The 18,813-nt window shown below is 40.2% G+C and overlaps 6 protein-coding genes across 7 annotated transcripts; 1 reads left to right on the top strand and 5 right to left on the bottom strand.

Moving 5' to 3' along the window:
• Nucleotides 1-6,214: 6,214 nt before the first annotated feature.
• Nucleotides 6,215-9,074, bottom strand: LOC108147840 (probable cytochrome P450 309a1). Its single transcript, XM_017274598.2, has 6 exons — nucleotides 8,814-9,074; nucleotides 8,407-8,758; nucleotides 7,492-7,911; nucleotides 7,307-7,430; nucleotides 6,593-6,856; nucleotides 6,215-6,397 (listed from the first exon to the last, which is right to left on the bottom strand). Exons 1-6 carry the CDS (start codon nucleotides 9,011-9,013, stop codon nucleotides 6,237-6,239), a joined length of 1,521 nt encoding a protein of 506 aa, XP_017130087.1. The 5' UTR covers nucleotides 9,014-9,074; the 3' UTR covers nucleotides 6,215-6,236.
• A 524-nt stretch (nucleotides 9,075-9,598) lies between these two features.
• LOC108148064 (probable cytochrome P450 309a2) lies at nucleotides 9,599-12,230 on the bottom strand. The gene is made up of 6 exons (XM_017274917.2): nucleotides 11,664-12,230; nucleotides 10,850-11,201; nucleotides 10,362-10,787; nucleotides 10,184-10,307; nucleotides 9,867-10,130; nucleotides 9,599-9,809 (listed from the first exon to the last, which is right to left on the bottom strand). The coding sequence occupies exons 1-6, from the start codon at nucleotides 11,945-11,947 to the stop codon at nucleotides 9,646-9,648; spliced, it is 1,614 nt and encodes a 537-aa protein (XP_017130406.1). The 5' UTR covers nucleotides 11,948-12,230; the 3' UTR covers nucleotides 9,599-9,645.
• A 63-nt stretch (nucleotides 12,231-12,293) lies between these two features.
• LOC108148065 (cell cycle checkpoint protein RAD1) lies at nucleotides 12,294-13,267 on the bottom strand. The gene is made up of 2 exons (XM_017274918.2): nucleotides 13,163-13,267; nucleotides 12,294-13,095 (listed from the first exon to the last, which is right to left on the bottom strand). Exons 1-2 carry the CDS (start codon nucleotides 13,265-13,267, stop codon nucleotides 12,376-12,378), a joined length of 825 nt encoding a protein of 274 aa, XP_017130407.1. The 3' UTR covers nucleotides 12,294-12,375.
• A 1-nt stretch (nucleotide 13,268) lies between these two features.
• On the bottom strand, nucleotides 13,269-13,919 carry LOC108148066. Of its 2 annotated transcripts, none has more exons than XM_017274919.2 (2): nucleotides 13,754-13,919; nucleotides 13,269-13,699 (listed from the first exon to the last, which is right to left on the bottom strand). In XM_017274919.2, the coding sequence occupies exons 1-2, from the start codon at nucleotides 13,857-13,859 to the stop codon at nucleotides 13,269-13,271; spliced, it is 537 nt and encodes a 178-aa protein (XP_017130408.1). In that variant the 5' UTR covers nucleotides 13,860-13,919. The 2 variants fall into 2 exon arrangements, with proteins under 2 accessions (XP_017130408.1, XP_041566394.1); XM_041710460.1 differs by having other exon boundaries at nucleotides 13,269-13,696.
• Nucleotides 13,920-14,323: 404 nt separating this feature from the next.
• On the bottom strand, nucleotides 14,324-16,147 carry LOC108147824 (protein insensitive). Its single transcript, XM_017274578.2, has 2 exons — nucleotides 15,715-16,147; nucleotides 14,324-15,648 (listed from the first exon to the last, which is right to left on the bottom strand). Exons 1-2 carry the CDS (start codon nucleotides 15,721-15,723, stop codon nucleotides 14,521-14,523), a joined length of 1,137 nt encoding a protein of 378 aa, XP_017130067.1. The 5' UTR covers nucleotides 15,724-16,147; the 3' UTR covers nucleotides 14,324-14,520.
• A 1,071-nt stretch (nucleotides 16,148-17,218) lies between these two features.
• Nucleotides 17,219-18,706, top strand: LOC108147855 (early boundary activity protein 2). Its single transcript, XM_017274613.1, has one exon. It carries the CDS (start codon nucleotides 17,363-17,365, stop codon nucleotides 18,521-18,523), a length of 1,161 nt encoding a protein of 386 aa, XP_017130102.1. The 5' UTR covers nucleotides 17,219-17,362; the 3' UTR covers nucleotides 18,524-18,706.
• Nucleotides 18,707-18,813: the final 107 nt, after the last annotated feature.

The following is an 18,813-nucleotide window of genomic DNA, read 5'->3' as shown; positions in this document are numbered from 1 at the left end:
AACAGACACATTTATGAAATATGTATTTTGTTTTTAAACAATATAAATTCTTATAGAATTCTTAAATATATGTGCAGATACAGACAACATTTTTATTTAAAATTGTATAATTAAATGCTGAAAAATATGTACACATACAGAAAGTTTAAGTTTATAAAGAATTTATATCTCAAAATAACAAGTGTGGTAAAAGTAAAAGGTAATGTATAAGAAAGTGAATATATATTTTTATATTTTTCCACAGCTATAATTTTATTATACCTAAAAAGCTTAAAATTAATAAGCTACATATGTTCATATTGTCAGTTATTTATTTAATAAGAAAAAGTCAAGAACATCACTCCCTCATCTCTATATTTTGCTAAAAGATTAACGTAACAAGTTAACCAACCCAACGCAACCTAACAAGTAAGTTCTAGAAAAACACAAATAGCATCAAGTTAATCAAGACCTCATGAGGATTCCTTTCAAATTGAGCTCTGTAGATTGGACAAGTAACTTGTTTTGTATTTGTCTCCAATATATTGTGACTAATTCCCTTAAAGTCAAACAGCATTTTCGTTATCTACGATATCCCAAGGACCACAAAACTTCATCTACGCTCCGTAAGCAGGATATATATGTATCCCACTCCATTGACTGCACACGTATTTGCTGATTGCGAAACAAATATTGACAAGGCCGTAGAGGCCATTGGGCATTCTTAGCCTTTTTCTCAGTTTTCGCTAACCGGCATTGTTGTCAAATTGGCTTTTTTAAATGGTTAAACTAGCTATTAAAGAAAATATTTTATAAATGTATGCTTCAAGCTCTCTTAGCTCGATTCCTTTTTCTAAAAGTTTTTGAATTAATTTTTTGTGTAGGTAGTCTACACATTAAGCATATATATATATACATATATAGATATTTTTCCATCTGAAGCTGGCACCACTGCCCACGGTCCACAGAGACGTTTCTCTTATTTTTTCGGTCTGCCATATCATGTTCCATGTTGACGCACTTGCACAAAAGCTGAAATTATATTTAAAACTTCTCTTTCTCGCCGCATCCTGTCTTTCTCTGTGGCCGCATTTTTTTCGGACTTTCTTGGCTTGTGGATGGCATGTTATTTACTTTTGTGGTCATTGTGTGCCGGCCTCAGTGGGCCCCCAAAAGCCCCAAAGTTATAATTCTTTAAGTTTTTATCTGCCCCCGCACATACTGTATAGTATAGGCGAATATAGAGAGAGGGGTCCTTTTGGCTCGCTGGCTGCTTAAGTGGGCGTATGCGCAATTTCTGAGCCATATGAACCTCGAGGCGCCGCCACTTCAGCCATAATTTTAGCATATTAATGATTTATGACGTCCTAGGGTGGGAGTGAACGAATTAACAGCAACAAAAGCAGCGAGCATGGCCCTAAAGTTGCTGTCTATTTTCATTTAGAATTCGCTTAATTTTCATTCGCTCCCCTAATGAAAATGTCCGACAACAGTCTGCGCGGAAAAGTGAAATTTTGTACCCGGAATCTCTGGGCCACTTTCAATTTTAATTAAGAGTTGAAAAAAAAGAAGAGCCTTTAACTCGGTCCATCTAGGGCTCTCTTTCATTCGGTTTGGTTCTGCCCGGCTGGTTGCTTACTTTTTGGACGATTTATGGGCATACAACAAATTTGTTAAGCTAATGATGCCATTTTTCCTGCCCAAATTACCTGACCAGGCCCACGGGGCGGATGATCCAAAATCCCATCCCTGCCAGAAACACACAAATAAAATCAGCACAAACTGGAAGAAGGTCAATGCCTAAAGTCATGTGTGGATTTTATATGGATAAATTGCCTAGAGATGCTCTTAACTGATTTTGGAACTAGTTCAATTAAATGAGGAAATTATTAAAAAAACTAAAATAATAATTAGTTAATCTTTTTTTAAGTATTTTAATGTATTCGATTTTATCGGACTAAGGTACACAATAAAAGTTCCACTCAAATACCACTATTGCCTTTCAAATATCTTTAATTTCCTAGCTAGTTCTTCTTGGGGAACTTCATCTTCCATCTCCATCGTCAACTATTGAGACTATAGGCCAACGTTTGTCCAGCAAGTTGTGCCAAGTCAGCAGAAATATTTGCTCTGGCTTACCGACAAATAAGTACCTGCCATAAAGGCAGAAGATACTTAACCTGAGCCGTTCTTTAACCACCATTTCCAGCAAATGGCAAACAAGCAAAAGGCCGAGATTGGCTAGTAAAGCTGGACGTTGATGGCCAAAAGAGCATGGTCGAATTTCCATTTAATTAGCGGCCACGTTTGTCAGGGCAAATCAGGGCGAATTCCAGGTCAGCAACACCAGCGGCAGAAGTGCAATGAAAGCAAACCAAAGTATATTAAGCAGACCAAAGCCAAAATGGCAACGTAGCGCTCCGATTTAATGCCAATAAACCGCGTGAGCCATTGTAGCATCCTACAACAGACAGACAACCCTTGTTCCCTTGCAACCGAGTTAACCAGCCAGAACCAGAAACGGAATCCGGTCCCAACTCAAAACCCCAAACCAAATGGGGTGCTCCGAACCGGGGGACTCCGAACAATGCTCAATGGGGGGAAACGGATGACTGAGGGCTGTGGAGGAAAAGAGTAATCTACCAACTGAATGTGCAACATGCCAATGCACATGATGTGTTTAATGGTTAAATTGTTGCTAATTCCATTAGCCGTTTGCTGGCCTGCATTTAGTCCACCACTTCGTGCGGGTGCACAAGGAAAAAATGTTTTAGTATCCTTAAGGATTTTGTTAATTAATAAAAAATATTTATAAATAGAAATAACATGGAAAATAAATAAAATTAAAACCAGGTATAAAATCAAAGTCTTTCTTAAAGCAACTAAAAACCAAGTGGAAACATAATAGAGCATTACATTCAACTTAGCTATTTTAATAGTAAAATATGAATCAGTTTTATACAAAAATTCAAATCACTTTTCTTAGTTTATTTCAAAATATATATATAACTATTTATTATAATAAAAATACAAGAATGATATAAAATGTTTAGGAGAAGAAAAGTATTTGTACTATGATTTATTGAGTAATCTAAAAATAAAAAAATGTTTTACAAATATTTTTACAATTGCCTTAAGCTTATTTCTCATTTTTAAGTACATGACTTTCTCCCAGTGTGCATTTGTGTGTGTGTAAGGTCCTGTGGGTGTCCGTGTCTATGTGTTTGTTGCTGTATTTGTGGCCAAAGTGTTGCAATGCCGCCAGCTCCACCGAGACAAACAGAAGACCAGGCCAGAATCCGAAAGGCGCCCCGCTGGCAAATGGAACGTGCACAAATTAATGTTACGTTGACGCAATGTTGGCAGGGCTCGAGTACCGTGACCCCTAACCTCCTACCCCTTTCCCCCTCCCCGCCCACTCAAATTTGGCACATTGTTTGCCAGGCTGTGCAGATTTGTCAAACGTGTTGAGGGGGGGAAAGGCGGAGATGTTTGAGCACGGGAGCTGATTGGAAATGCCATAGATTTAGGGCCACTCACAAACGTCCATGGGCAATACTTTGAAGTGCCCAGCATTTACGGCCGGAAGAAATTAGCCAGCTCAAATTTACATTGGTTTTATGGGAGGGATTTATTACCAACTACAGTTCTTAATGGCATTTTTAAAGCCTCTCTTTATATTGTTTCTTCCATCAATTTAATTCTCAAGCTCTAATACATTTTGAACACATATTGAAGCTTTACCCAAAATGGCCGAGAGTTTGTTGTTAAAAAATAAATGTTTACAAAATTTAATTTTGGTATTTATGTATTTTACTTTTGTCACAGTAATTATAATGACTTATCAGATTAATGTAATCTATTTCATTAGGGCAACCAATTTGTGAAAATAAAACAGGAAAGCTTCATTTAAATTATTTGTATTTAAATTAGTCTTCTTCAAAATTGTTAAACATTGCCACTAATGCCCAAAAGCCAACCTCTTTTCCACTTGTAAAATCCTTTTTATGGATTTAAAACTTCTGCATCAAAGATTTTGGCGCCCAAGACCCGAAAATATAAGCTAACCCGAGTCAAATGATTTAACCCAGAAAAAAACCCCTAAAACGTTGGAGCCCCATTAAATTTGTTTAGTATGTGCAGTAAAGTGAACGCGACAGGGCATCAAGCCGCACAAATGGTTATGGGAACCCGAGTTGGAGGATTCCCCGTCCTCAGGACTTCAGGACTTCAGGACTACACCGGCTTCATTCAGTTAACGCGTCGCAGTGGCGTAGTTGGCACTTTTCTATTTATTTGCCCATTAACGCTCATTTGCGGTTATCAGGTAAATTGGATAAAAGCCAACGTAGCATGAAGGCTGTGCCTGTGCCTGTGCGCCTCCCACTGTGGAAAATCCTGTTGAAAGTCCTGTTTTTCCCAACCGCCCACATTGCTCACTCCCATTTTTTGCTGCCTGGCTCTGCTTATCTTCGAGTGTTGTTGCAACATGAAATGAAGGCTTTGCCTTTGACTTTGCCTCTGACCACACTGGGGAAAAATAAAAAATGATGTAATGAGCTTATGAAATTCTGTTGAAAAGATCTGGAAACACCTACAAAAAATAATGGAACGGGCTTATAGATAAATCCAATTAAAAAGGAAACAGTATGGTTAAAGGGACTAAGCTACGTTTTAAAAAGTGCGAATAAGAGCATACGAACAGTATTAAATTTATTGCCTTTAATGTCTAGCACTGCTTTAATGTCTGATTCAATTTTTCAATTTTTAATTTAATTATTTAGTGTGAATTGATATCTTTTATAAGAAATTTGTTTTCTTTATTAATACCTGTTTAATGTAGAGCTATTATTATTTTGTATATTATTATTATGTTGTTGCCTATAATTAAGAATAACCAAATGTCTTACTTAATTAACTATTTTCCTAATTTTAGCAAGGGAAGTGACCAAGATTTTTCTTAGTGTCCTTAAAGGAAATGAAAATCTTCCTCCAAGTGTCCTCCAAATTCCTTGCCACCCGATTTTATTTCGCATTCGCGTTAACTGCGCCAGTCATTAACTGTTTACGACTGTTTGATTCTGCCAATCCACACACAAATATATCAAAATTCAAATTGAATTCAAATATTTGCGGTGACAGGGAGTAAACGTTAATCTTCGCATAAAATCCGCAATTTGCTTAGACTGATACATAAAACGTACTGTGCAGAATTCTGGGGGCCACATAAAATTTCATATTTCCTTTGTGGCAAATATATCCCTTCGACAGAGCGAATTTAAATGCGCCATATTGCAAGCTCAAATGAAATTTTGTGGCTTGTTGCAAAACAAAAAGCTGTGCAAAAAAAAAATGTAAATAAGAGCAAGAAAAAAATTGGAAACCTACATCACAATACTCATGCACACGCGGTGGCATTGTGGCTGGGGATCGTCCTGTGTCCTGTGTCCTTCGTCCTTCAACGCCGTCCACTGCATGCGGTCGCTCAATATGAAAGTGCATAGAGTAAAGGCTCAGTTATGCACTCAGAGAAAATATTGAGACAAACCAGTATATATATGCAAATAAAAAAATACACAAATTTGAAAGTTTTTCTATGGAATGTTATATTGCAAATTTAAATAAATTTCTTAATTAAAATTAATTGTGTATATTAAGTAGATTTTGGTTTTCCCATTTTGAGCACAATGCTTAGAAAGCAGATATCTAGGTACCAAATAAATTATTTATGTCTTATTATTTTAGCAAAAATTTATAATTTAAAGAAAATAACAAATTTTTATTTAAATGTAAAAAACTATGTTCTAAATTTTAAGATGACAATAGTACTTAGAATTAATACAGGTACAAAAATCAGCTTTAAAATTTAAACATTTGAACTTTTCAAAAATTTTCAACTAAATTTTAAAAAACTATAAATGATGTCAAATTTTTTTTGTATATTTTTGAATGAGCCTGACTCGAGCTGAATAGGAGGAACCAAGGGGGATGAAAGGGGAGTGTCAGTTGGTCTGCGGTCGGTTTGCGCTAAATTAAATTTCGCCGCGGTTGCCCCCAAAAGTCCAACACACTTGCACTTCTAAAACACACACACACACTTGCACACTCGCATACAAATTACTATTGCGCCAAAAATATAAAAAGCGAAAAACCCAACAGCAATCCTTATACAAAAGCAACATCTGCTCGCCGAACTTATGCAACACAGTCAAAAAAAATAAAATACAGAACAGAATTACAAAAATAAACGTTTCGTTTTATTTCCGCAATTTTGTATATTTCAGTTCGACATCGCCATTGAGGAAAATTCCCAGGCCGGTGTCTGCGCCCAAAGGCACCTTTTTTGTCTGTTCCACCACATAATTCGAAAGGATGTGCAGGATGGCAGTTTTAACACTCAGTTGACCCACACGCATACCTAGTAATAGAGGGTTAAATATAATTAAAATCAGTTGAATAGGTACGAAATAAAGTGAAACTAAAGAAATACATTTCTAGATTTCTTTAAAAAAAAAAACGTTTTGGTTTAATAAAAACACGAACATTTGAAAGGCATTTCTACTAGTCTGTAACAATATATAATAATTAGATTTAGTCAAGTTTTTAGACTCACCCAAGCAAATCCGAGGACCATCTCCGAAGGGCAGGAAAATTCCACGTTTGTTGAAATCACTAGCCGCTCCATTCTCAAGCCGTTCCGGCCTGAATTCACTGGCCTCCGGATAGAAGGCGTCATCATGGTGGTACTGAAAGGCGGGAATCATCACTGTTACACCTGGCTCCAAATCCAGTGTTTTCTCATTGCCCATATCAATTTGAGTTGGCTTGGTGCAGATCCGCATAAAGAAACCAATGGGCGTGGTCAGTCGAAGAGATTCTATAAAAGAAAATAATTTTTTTGGAATTAAAACAAATTTAAAAAAAAAATGTAAAACTAATAATTGGTGACTTTCAAACGAGATTTAAAATCGTAATGTTAAATGTTAACTATGCACTGTATTAGAAAATTAGCTGCTTATTTATAAGTTCAAAAATAAACTATATACTTTTTATTAGAATGCTTAAAGTTTAATAAAGTACGGTCTTAAATATGATCATACAAACTTGAACAAATTATTGGCGCAGCACAGAATAAGTAATTATTTGAATTGTTTTAGGTCATACAAAAGACTATATTATTTTTAAATTTTTGATCTGCATAGATCACAGAAAAGTATAATTATTGGCGCAGTTTTATTTGAATTGCTACAGATAATAGTTAGTTTAGTTTTTAATATTTGGGTTAATATTTTGTTTTTTGCAGGTCTCTAGACCTCTGGGCACTCACCATTGACGCATTGATCCAGATAGGGCAGAGCATTGAGCTGTTCGTAGCTGATATTGTCGTCGGAGGCCAGGGCATCTAGTATTTCGGAGCGCAACTTTTCCTGCTCTTGGCGGTGTTCGCTGAGCTGATAAGATAAAGCACGTTTATTGCCATTATTAGTAAACATAATTGTGAAATTGACTTACCGAATAGAGCATGTGGTAGAGAACTGCTCCGGAGGTTTCGTAACCATCCAAGTGGACGGTGAGGGCATGTCCCACGGAATCGTTAATGGAGTTTCCACGCTGCTGCAGTTGAATCAGATGGGATAGGTAGTCCGTGCGACCCTCTCCACTGCCCCCCATCCGGAGCTTCACTGCATCCTGGGTTAAACGCAGGAAAAACTCCTCCGATGCCTTGGTGAAAAACCGCATCTTGAATAGTTTTCGCAGAAATGTGGCCACAAGGCTCTTATTAAACCGAATCATCGAGCTGAAGGCATACACAGTCCAATCCGTGGATATCTTCTGAAAGGCCCCAATCTCTCCAACATTGCCGCTAAGGGAACCCGCCTCAATGCCCCAAATAAAGTCCGCCATTATGTGGGCCGTAAAACGATAGGCCAGCTAAAAAATAAAAACGAAAAGTATTAAGAGGGTATTAAAATTGAATTCGAAACTTCTTTACAACCCTTTTAGGTATATGTTCTTCATCAGCAAACTAGTCTCTCACTTTTAAAGCTGTATATCCTTTTTCTTCCATAACAGGTATTGTAATCATATAGTTTATATATAGTTTATATACTCCTATTGCTGGTAGTATATAAATCATATAGAAAATACGTAACAAACAATTAGAAAAATAAGTTTTAAAAATTATTACTTCGTGGTTTAATGATTCAAAATATACTTAAAGATTTAATACAAGTTTAATTTATTTTAATTACGCTTTTAGTTAGAATTGGAAGTATCATATAGCTGCCAAAAGAATCTTTATTTCTAAGGATTTACGCATGAAAATAAAAATAACTTCTTTTAGAAAATACTCAATTTTTAAAAAACCTGCATGGGAAAATTAACTTTGATAGCGGAGATTCCGGATATTTTCTTTTTCATACTCACATCTCTGGTCTCGATGACATCACCCTGCTCCCGTCTTGCCTTTTCCATATATTCGACCAGCTTTTGACCACTCTTCTCCCAAATGGCGAAGGCCTGCTTCAGCCGACTGGGCGTGAGTCCGCCCACATTCTCCGTCCGCCTTCGCTTCCATTCCTCGCCAGCACTGAAAAAGGGTGACTTTTGCACGTACTTCTCCTCCGGATTGTGGCCCGCAAAACTGCTGGTTATGGTGTCCCGAAAGTGGCTGAACTTGTCCACCAGAATCTCATGGGCCAGGGCGGGATCCAAAATCAGAAGTTGCGGCTGTCGAGTGATGAAAGTGCCCACCGCTCTATATTTGTCCTTGTATTTGCTAAATAATATTTAAATAAATTTACAAATCTGCTGTTTTATTTAAAGACACTCACTTGTACACATCCTGAACATCGAGTATGAGACTGCGGCTTTTGTTGACTAGAATTCCGGGGTAAGTACCCAAAATAGTCAATGGTTCGGCGGTGATTGCTCCCCTTTTATCCCAGTATTTGTGGTACCAGGTGAGGTAAAAGTAAATCGCGACAAAGGCAACATGAACGAAAGCCAGGAACAAACCGACTATGGTCATCATAGCTGCTGCCCAACAATTCGATCAGATTCTCACAAAGTACAAAAAGAAACTGCCCAATGGTCTGGCTCAGTAGAGTGTATATTCAGCATATACTTCATTTTAATCTACATTTTTCAATTAGTTCTTAAAATTCGGGGGCATACGATTTTGATAGCATTATCAGCCAGATAATGGTTTGTTGGAGAGGTAAGTTATGTTCTTGGGGCAAAGCAAGCATGTCTCTCTCTGTGTTTTGATTATTTAAGTGCTTCATGACTTTGTTGTGATTAATTGCACTTATTAAATAGATTAATTGAAAACGTCTTATCAACTCTCTAGATTTCTATAAAAAAATGTCTATTAATATAAGCACTGTAAAATTTTGAAAATGTAGTTTTGTTTCTTTATTAAATTTGTTAATAAAAATATCCAACAAAACAACTTTAAACACGATTTTTTTCTGTTTATTTTCACCACATCTTTAGGCTGTCATTATTTAATTATGCAATTTTTATTTTAAGAAAAATGGCAACAAAATGCCTATTTTAATCAAATTAAGCTATATATATATGCTCCTTCTATAAAGAAAATATTAAAAAAAAACAGTTCATCATAAAATCATATACCTTGAATGTATTAATTAATAAACAATTCTATCTTAAAAAGCGGCGATATTCCAGATTAACATTTCCCTGAAGAACAACCCCAAATCCAGCATCTCCACTGGGTATCAAGCGTTCCTTTCCCCTGACCACTTGAAAATCGCTGAGTATGTGAACGAGAGCAGATTTCAAAGTCAGCAGAGCCAATCGTTTGCCTGTAAAAATAATCAGCATTATTTACATGTGAATAAATGGCAAACTAAAATTCATACCCATGCAAATACGCGGACCATCGCTAAATGGAAGAAATATACCCTTTCGCATTAATTCCTGATATGTGCCATTATCAAAACGCTCGGGTTTGAAAACTTCGGGTTCGGGAAAATACATCTTATCGTGATGGAATTGATAGTTGGGTATCATAATGGTCATGCCGTCCTCAACATTCAGTCTCTTGAATTCACTCAGCTGAATAATGGTGGGAAAAGTGCAAACTTTGGTATACTGGGGAATTAAACTGCTCAGTCGGAGGGACTCTAAAATAAAAGAAATGTATATATTATACTATAATTTAATATGAAAATCCTACCATAAACCACTTGCTCCAAATATGGCAGGTTGCAGAGCTTGTCAAAGTCCAGACTTTTGTCGCATTCCAAGTTGGAGAGGATCTCCATGCGCAGCTTTTGCTGAACAGCTGGACACTCCGCCAACTGAAGAGGATTAATGTTATTTTGGAGTTTTGGTACTATACAAAGTAAACCTACATAATAAAGAGCATGGAGCAGAGCTGTGCCGGTGGTATCGTAACCATCCAACATGACGGTCAAGGCATGACCCACCAAATCATCGTGGGTGGCCTGTTTTTGATCACGAAGCTGCAGCAGATGTGAAAGGTAATCTGTGCGAGAGGCATCACCGCCGCCTTTAAGTCGCACCTCAATGGATTCCCTGGTTAAATTTGAGAAAAACTCATCGGTTTCCTTGGGATAGAAGCGGAAACGCAATAGTAAACGACTGCAAGGGGCCACAATGGAGGCCATGAAAATGGAGATCATATAGAAGGCATAACTGGTCCACTTGCTGGCCATTTGCTGCACCTTATTGGGCTGCTCCATGGGTCGAGTAAGGGTTCCGGCATCGATGCCCCAGATAAAATCAGCCATCACATGGGCCGTATACCTAAAACATAGCTGAAAAGGGAAAATTTCCATGTTTATTTATTGAAATATATTCAATTAAACATATAACTTACATCCCTGGTCTCAAGTATATTATTTTGATCTGTAATTTGCTGCGTCATGTAGTCGGTTAGCATCTTGCCACCCTGCTCCCAAATGTTATAGGCCTGTTTCAGGCGATGTCCCGAGATTCCTGCCTGGGCATCTGTGCGAAGGCGCCGCCAGGACTTGCCAGATGCCCAAAAAGGATTCAGGCGGGCGTACTTGTCCCACTTGGCATGTCTGATGTACGAACTGGTCAGCGAGTCCTTGTAGCAGCGGAAGTTCTCGACCAGCACTTCGTGGGCCAGCTCAGGATCGAGAACCAGGATCTGCGGTTGACGGGTCACAAAAACGCCCACAGCACGATGTTTGCCCTTGTATTTGCTGAGAAAATGTAGGATATATTAAGGGCGAAGTCATAAATAAATGCATCAGAATGTTGTATAAATTTCAGGACCATCAAGATAAATTTACGAATTAATGACTATTTTTATATGTACAATTTTTGGTTTTACATTTTGAATTAAAGCGTTTCCTCCTTATTTTAAAGCTAATGCGCCGATTGATTTAATAAAATGTATCGTTTCAATTTAAACAATGTTTTTTTACATCAAAAAAATATTTTTTACTATTAATTGAACAGAATATTCTTTTAATATTAATATACTATAATAAGCCATTGATATTTTATAACAGATTTTAACTGTTAAATAAAAAATCACAGAAACTTGTCTCTTATACAATATACAACTTTACAGTTGTTTGATAGTATTTTAAAAAATCTTTTTAAATGTATTTTATAGTGCACCCTTATAAATACTTAAGTTAATTCCATGATCAACTCACTCGTATATCAGCTGCACATCATGGACTAGGTTGCTCTTCCGGGTGAGCAGGCCGGGATATGTGCCCAGCAGGGTCAAAGGTCGAGCCGTGATCAAGCCACGCTTGCGCCAGTACTTGTGGTGCCAGGTGAGGTACAAGTAGATGGGCAGCAGGAGCAGGTGCAGCAGGATCAGGGCCAGCGATATCAGAATGTACATGTTTCCGCGCTCCGTGCGGCTGCAGCCTCCCTCGGATCGCGTCCAAAACTGATCAAACGGACGGAAGCCCCGGCGCTCCGGCAGCATTGCAATCCGGATGTGACTCGGATCGACAATCTACAGATTAACAAGTTTCCAAACCGATATTTATACACATTTATTTTAAGCTGACTTATCAGCACAGCTTGTTTTTCTTTTGTTTGCAGTACTGTGAGTTCAATAACTTTGTGCCTGGAAATGTTGAATAGATCTGTTAAGACAATCGATTGGAAAAAAAACTTAAGAAAATAATAGCCATAATAACCGTTAACCGGTTAACTAACCGATTTAAAAAAAAAAAAACAGTAATTAATAATTATAATCAAAATGAATTGAACATTTTAAGGCTTTAATCCAACAACACTCGTTGTTGTCAAATATGAAAAACAAAACGTTTAGAAAATTAATAGCCTTTAATGGTCCTAACAAGATTTTAGATCTATACTTAGTTAACTACACCTGTTTACAAATCAGGTCTAATCAGTATTTAGCAGGGGAATAATGAAGAACTGGACGAAGATCTCCTCGTGGCCCTCGCCCTGCATCACCAGATGCAGTTCCAGCAGGCCAATGGAGTTGGTTTTGATGGCCACCTTGGTGGCCGACTGCATGGCCTTGTTGGCCACACGGATCTGCTGGCTCTTGTAGCGAGCGACCACCGTCTGCTTGCAGTTGAACATCATCATCATGGGACTGGTCTTGGCCACCTCCACGCTGAACACCGCCTGCATGATGCCCACGGTGGTGATTTTGAAGTGCGGCCGATCGGGCGAGGTGATGAACTCGAATTCCTCCGCCGACTTCTCCAGTTCATGGAACACCTTGGACAGGTTCGGTCCGCGTACGAAGATTACATTCAGATCCGGCTCTGCCAGGCTCTTGTCATAGTCAATGGGCTCCTCGCTGTCCATCGTTTTAATGGCGCACTCGGTGCTCACATCCTCATCATCGTAGGGGTATAGAATGATTCTCAGCGGGTCGCCCTGATCCCTGTACATCATCCGCAGACTGCAATCGGCGGATCCGAAGAGGTTCAGGCACTCGGACAGCACGTTCATCTTTAGGCCAAAGCTCTGGAAGTCCTGCACATAGAACTCTTTGAAGGCAGCAGGCGGTATAAACAGAGTGGCTTGAATGGACTTGCCCTGTTCCACAGTGATGCGAAGTCCGTCCTCTGACACCTGTAGCATGCCGTACTGCGAAATACATTTAAGTTAGATACCAGTTTCTAGTTGTGATTAAGGAACTTTAGCCTATGCTTACATCATTAAAGCAGATGGACTTGATGGCCTGATTGAAGATCTTGATGTGATCCACCCGAGCCACGAACTTGTAGGTGCCGTAGGGCGAAGCCTCGTCATCGGCCATCCTAGTCCCGGAAGATGTCCCTCTGCAGCTCCTTGAGTTCCTCCTTTTGAAGGATCTGCTCCCAGGTTTTCCAGCCCTTCTGCAGAAATTGGTGGAGTCGCAGGGCCAGGATGTGCTGGCAGGTGAAGGACACTCGGCTCTCCTCGCTCCAATCCTCCAGAATGCCCGCTTGGCCACTGGGAATGTCCTGGTAGAGGATTCCCTTGGGCAACTGCAGCACGTGGCACTGAAAAAAGTCGCACTTGCAGTAGTTTATTTTCGGGAGCAACCGAAAATACTCCAATCCTTTAGAAATTTCCACCACGTAAAGGTGGCGTTTGTTTTTGGAATAATAAAAAATGAAGCTATGGCTTTCCAAAAGCTGAAGGGATCGTAGCACCAGTTGTTCGCCCAGTAAACAGGATAAATCGGAAAACAACTTCCCACGTTCTTCTGAAAAGTCGTAAGGTATTTACTATTGGAATTTCATTTACCAATAAAACTCACCCTTTGTTAGACCACCAGAATCTACTTGACTGCGATATTTCTCAAAGACTTGATCAAGCAGCTGGGGCAGATATTTATTAGTAAGATTTTCCACTTCAAGCGCCATTCAGTACCATCTTTAATGCAAGTTTCATTCACAAATTATAAACAAGGCCGCCAAAAACAAACCGGCTGGGCATCATCAGCTGTTTTTCTTTTAAGGTCTGGCAGCCCTGTGCTGTCGATATATATTTAATGGCCACCCTAAAAGAAACTATCGACCCATTTAAATTTAATAATTTAATTAACCTTTTGTTGTAGCCAAAGTTTATATCTCGCTAGTTAAAACCTTGTATATAAAAATACCTTATTTTTGGCGCCCTTTTTCTATAAACATGTGCTGGATGTTATTAAAAAAACCGTAACATCCTTTCAATTCAAATTGGAGTTGTGTATATAATTGCCAGACTAAAACCCATTTGCCTAAAATTTTAAATGTTTAAGAGCTTGGTTACGTTTTAAATATGTCTCTATAAGAATTATATCAGTCTATAGAAAACCCCCAAAGTGCAAATAAAACCACAAACTTTCTTGGTTCGGATTGGAAAAATCATCTTCGAGATCTTCAAAAGTATTCTACACATAAGTACGATGTAGGATTAAGTGCTAAGTCTATGGGGTTTTTTTTCCATAAATTTGTAAGAGTGCATGTGCTAGCATCTTCCTCATTTTTTGGTGCTAGTCTAGAACTCTAAAACATTAATAAGTAACTCTAGTAATACTATAATCTAGATAATGTTCTCCTTCTCGTGTTTGATGCCACTGCTGCGTCGCTTGACGTTCTGGATCTTCATCATTTTGTTCTCGTCGGCGCACTTGGTGGTGATGGCATTGCGCACCTCCTTTTCGCTGGCATTGCACTTGTGCGTCACCGCAAAGATGATGTCCTGGATCTTCTGCGGATCGAGCATGCGCTTGAGTGGCTTGTCCTGATCCTTAAAGGCGGGCGATGGTTTCCCCGTCATCGAATGGGTGGCCAAGGTTTCCCGATCGAAAATCGAGACGAGGAGCTTCCTGGTGGCCAACGAGGAGACCGACCAGTTGATGTTCTCGAAGACACTGGCCGGCACACAGGTGTTGTTCGGACCAATGGACACCATCACGTTGTCCATTTGCGTTTGCTGGCTGCTCTTGTTGAGATCGTTGAGACTACTGCCATTGCGGATTTTAGCCTGCGATTTGGGGGGCATTTTGATGTTTTGCCGCGGGAGTTCCTCTGGCAATTGAATCTCCTGCAACTTGCGGCGTTTGATGAACTGCAAGGGTGTGCCGGCGGATGCTTCATCGTCCTCCCTTTTGATGCCACTGATCCTGTACTGCTGATGATGGTTCGGCTGCTGCTGCTGCTGATGCTCCTCGCCCAGGCAAATCTCCAGGCGATCGGAGTCCGCTGAGGTGCTCAGGCTGTTGAGACTCTCGGCCGCCAGGCGAATCTCAATGGCATCCGCATCGTCGGGCGCCGTGATGATCTTGTAGTCGAGGATCTGGGGATTCTGCACCGGGGCACAGATCACCGAGCTGGGGGGCGTGAGGATCTGGTGGTGGCTCTGCAGAGTAGGCGGTGTGGGTGGTCCGGTGGATTCCGCCAGCAGGGACGATGCCTGCTGCATTTTGGCGGATGTGGCATGGATTTGGGACAACAGATCCGTGTGTTGCTGCAGTTTGGCCTCCAGGTAACGAACTTTTTCGCGTAGAGCACGATTTTCGGCCTCTATTTGGGGATCCGGAGAGCTGATGCTGCGGAGCATCTCGAAATCTTCGCTGCAAGTCTGCGACCAGGCATTTAGATATAATGGCTTGATCCTTTGGTTTGGGAATTCCTCGCGAGGATTTGCTTTGACTATGCGCTGATATTGCTGTAAATTTGGAAGGCGAACTGTTAAGCAATGTGTTTTGGTTCTCAAATGACCAGCACTACTCACGTTATCCATGTTGAATCCTCAAAGGATCTGCATCAAATGAAAATTGGCGGCAGAATGCGAAAAGCGGTTGCATTCCAGGGGTGGGTTTCCACCGATTCCTGCGCTTCCCTTCCTTTCACTTCCTCCAATTCCCCGGGAAGCAAAAGCAAAACAATGGGAAGCAATGAAGCAATGGTTTCCAATCACACGGACGCTACCTGAACGCACACCACGACAGCCGAACTGCATGCATGTGCAGGGAAGAGAGCGAGTGTGTGCGTGCGCAGCTCTCTCTGGGTTTCCAGGTAGGCGATATCCTGATCCTGTTCGCTTCCAGGTTCCAAGGAGAAGGAGAGAGCGCCTGTCTGTTTCCCAACTAGTCCAGCTGTCCTTTTACTTATTCCAACTTTTTGCCTGGGTTTTGCGCGGGAACCAGAGTTGTTGATGTCTGCACAACTTCACGGCCAGGGTTGTCAAATGGTGTCAAAACTATCGAATTCCCTACTATCGGTTATCAATTACGATGTTTTTCAAGTCCTTTATTCCGAATTTATTCCATTAAATTAAAAAAATAAATAGCGACGCAATATTTGAACTGCCTGTTAAGGACTAGGATGTATTAGAAGCCCTTAATTTTATTATGTCTAAAAAATTGTATATATTTATTTTGTAACTCCAGAAATTCTTATAAACAATTAGGAGATATTTTTATTAAATTGTTTTATACGGTTTATGTTGTTTATTTATATTGTTTCGCTAAAAAGAACACATTATTTTCTATGATTACATATTAATAGTCATAGTTTTATACAAAAAAAAACTTAAAATAGAAAAAACTTTACTTTACTCAAAACATGTCACACTAAATTTAATTTAGTAAATTCTTTTGTTCTATGGTTACTAAAGTTTCGTAAAGATCTAAGATGAACCAAACTGCGTGTAATAAAAGAACGTCTTAACATTCTTTCTTAATACCAAGAACCCAAAAGAACAATAGTTGGGTTTTGTAAATAACCGGTTTTCAAAACTGAGGCCCGATGTAATCCAGTCACATTTATATGTATTGGGAACACTTCCAATACAGAAGATTCTTTTGGAATAGAGTCCTTTATTCATGCGCTCTCTGATCGGAAACACACCCCTAAAACTCCGAATTAGGGTAAGTCTACTGGAATTTCGTCAGGTAGGTCGACTATTGTTATGCATTTTAAATAAATAATTAATAAAAGGGTTCTAAAAATGAATGTGATAAGAAGTTTTTTTTTTATTATATTATTGAACTCGTATATTATATTTAAATTTAAAAAAAATCATTGAGATGTCTTAATAATAGACACCTGGTAAAGGGCATTGGAAGATACCTATTGTAAAGTTGGTACTTTTAATAGTAAGTTTAAAAAACATATTTTTAAGATATTATACTCACTTGTATCGTATGTAAATGGCCTTGGCAACCCTGAAAGATATTTATCTTCAGGTAGGATTGCCATCTGGCGCAAGGAATAATAACCGTTAATCCGTTGCCATAAAAACACGATTTCCAAGCGGAGATTTACCGAAAGAAATATTCGCAAAAATAACCAAAGGAAACTCGACGGCAGCTGCACATTTAGTTTGGCCAGCTATAAACCTTTTTCCTTTTACCTGTTGCCAAAAATCCGCGATAAAAATGGCCGCTGGATTTCGTCCGTACGATCAGGAGGATTCCCTCTCGCCCTCTAACCTTACAAATAGCCAGGCTCCGGGAATTAGCATGTCAGTCGTCCGGCGAGCAGAGCCGCATTTACAGTACCAGTACTTCCATCCGCAGACAGCGATCCTGCCCACAGTCCAGTACTCGCATCCGTATCATCAGTATCTGAGCCAATTTGCCCCGAATTTTGTGCCCTACTACTACCGCCTGCTCTCGCGTCCCATCATGAAGCAGGAGGAGATGGACATCGAGAACTACATTAACTATGAGGTGGCCTCCCAGCAGACCATTATGCGCCAGCGGACCCTGAAGCCCCTGGGTCAGCTGCAGATCCAAATGCCGCCCCCCATAAAAATGGACCAAGCGCCAGTCAAGATTCCCATTCCCGTAAAGCCAGTGCCAGTGCGGCGAAGTTCACCACCCAAACGAAGGATTATCAATGCCACACTGGTGGCCATGGCCACCGCTTCCGGGGGAATCAGTAATGTAGAGCCCCGGCTGGAACCCCTGCCTCCCGTGGCGGAATCCTTCAAGCAACAGGTGGCCAAGATCCAGAAGAGCCAGCACCACTACGAGCAGCTCTTCGGCCGACTAACCACCATGCTGAAGACCCTCAATCAGAGGTATAACGATGCCGATGAAGTGCCATCACCGCCCCTAAAGAGACCCAGGTACGTCTCCACCAGCTCCGCGGAATCGCATCTCCAAGATGCAGGCTCCGAAAAGGACACTTCTGCTACATTTCCCCAGCGAGTGGAGAAGCCGGATGGCAGTGCCACCTATGTCCTAGGACCAAATGGCACCACGATCTCGGCCCAGCAGTACACCGACGTCTTCTGGACCAATGCGCCAACGGCCACGAGAAGTCTCCTCTGCATGGTCTTCACCAGCGATGAGCTGGCCACCCACACGCTGACGGGAAAACCCTCACCCGCCTTCTACGGCCGGGAACGACCTCCGAAGCTTCAGTTGGACCCGCGCAAAGTGGACGACATTGTGGTCTGCGTGAGGGAAAGGACGGGAGGCAAGGAGCGCGTGATCCGGGCCACCATCACCACCAAGTGCGCCGACACGGCCAAGAAGTACAAGCGACGGGCCAAAAAGGCCCAGAAGGTTACTATTAATGAAGTATTTTAGGGCGGTCAAGGGGGGTAACGATTGGCTAGATATAATCCAGCTATGATTAAATCGAACCACTTCTCAAGGGATCTCAAACGACGCGCCAAAAAGGCGCAGAAAGCATTTGTAAATATCAACTATAGATCCTGCTATAAGCTAACCACTTGTAATATAATCTAGCTGTGATGGAATAAACAAAGAAAGGCAAAATACGGAGCACTATGACTAAACAATTAATGTAGGTTAGAAATTGAACCATATATTTGTTATGGTTGATGAGTTTCATTTAAAAACAAGAAAGGAATGTA

The sequence above is a fragment of the Drosophila elegans genome, unplaced genomic scaffold (genome assembly GCF_018152505.1).
Source record: "Drosophila elegans isolate 14027-0461.03 unplaced genomic scaffold, ASM1815250v1 contig_814, whole genome shotgun sequence".
Taxonomy (NCBI): Eukaryota; Metazoa; Arthropoda; class Insecta; order Diptera; family Drosophilidae; genus Drosophila; species Drosophila elegans.
Note: the sequence above shows the minus strand (reverse complement) of the source record. Positions and strands in the feature narration are given on the sequence as shown.

Coding starts and splice junctions, on each gene's coding strand:
- LOC108147840 (XM_017274598.2), bottom strand. CDS start 9,013: ATGATGACCATAGTCGGTTTGTTCCTGGCTTTCGTTCATGTTGCCTTT. Junction 7,912..8,406: donor ATGTCATCGAGACCAGAGAT/GTGAGTATGAAA, acceptor TTTATTTTTTAG/CTGGCCTATCGTTTTACGGC. Junction 7,431..7,491: donor TCTACCACATGCTCTATTCG/GTAAGTCAATTT, acceptor TTATCTTATCAG/CTCAGCGAACACCGCCAAGA.
- LOC108148064 (XM_017274917.2), bottom strand. CDS start 11,947: ATGCTGCCGGAGCGCCGGGGCTTCCGTCCGTTTGATCAGTTTTGGACG. Junction 11,202..11,663: donor GATGTGCAGCTGATATACGA/GTGAGTTGATCA, acceptor ACATTTTCTCAG/CAAATACAAGGGCAAACATC. Junction 10,131..10,183: donor TTTGGAGCAAGTGGTTTATG/GTAGGATTTTCA, acceptor CTTTTATTTTAG/AGTCCCTCCGACTGAGCAGT.
- LOC108148065 (XM_017274918.2), bottom strand. CDS start 13,267: ATGGCCGATGACGAGGCTTCGCCCTACGGCACCTACAAGTTCGTGGCT. Junction 13,096..13,162: donor AGTCCATCTGCTTTAATGAT/GTAAGCATAGGC, acceptor TGTATTTCGCAG/TACGGCATGCTACAGGTGTC.
- LOC108148066 (XM_017274919.2), bottom strand. CDS start 13,859: ATGGCGCTTGAAGTGGAAAATCTTACTAATAAATATCTGCCCCAGCTG. Junction 13,700..13,753: donor TTCTGGTGGTCTAACAAAGG/GTGAGTTTTATT, acceptor ACGACTTTTCAG/AAGAACGTGGGAAGTTGTTT.
- LOC108147855 (XM_017274613.1), top strand. CDS start 17,363: ATGGCCGCTGGATTTCGTCCGTACGATCAGGAGGATTCCCTCTCGCCC.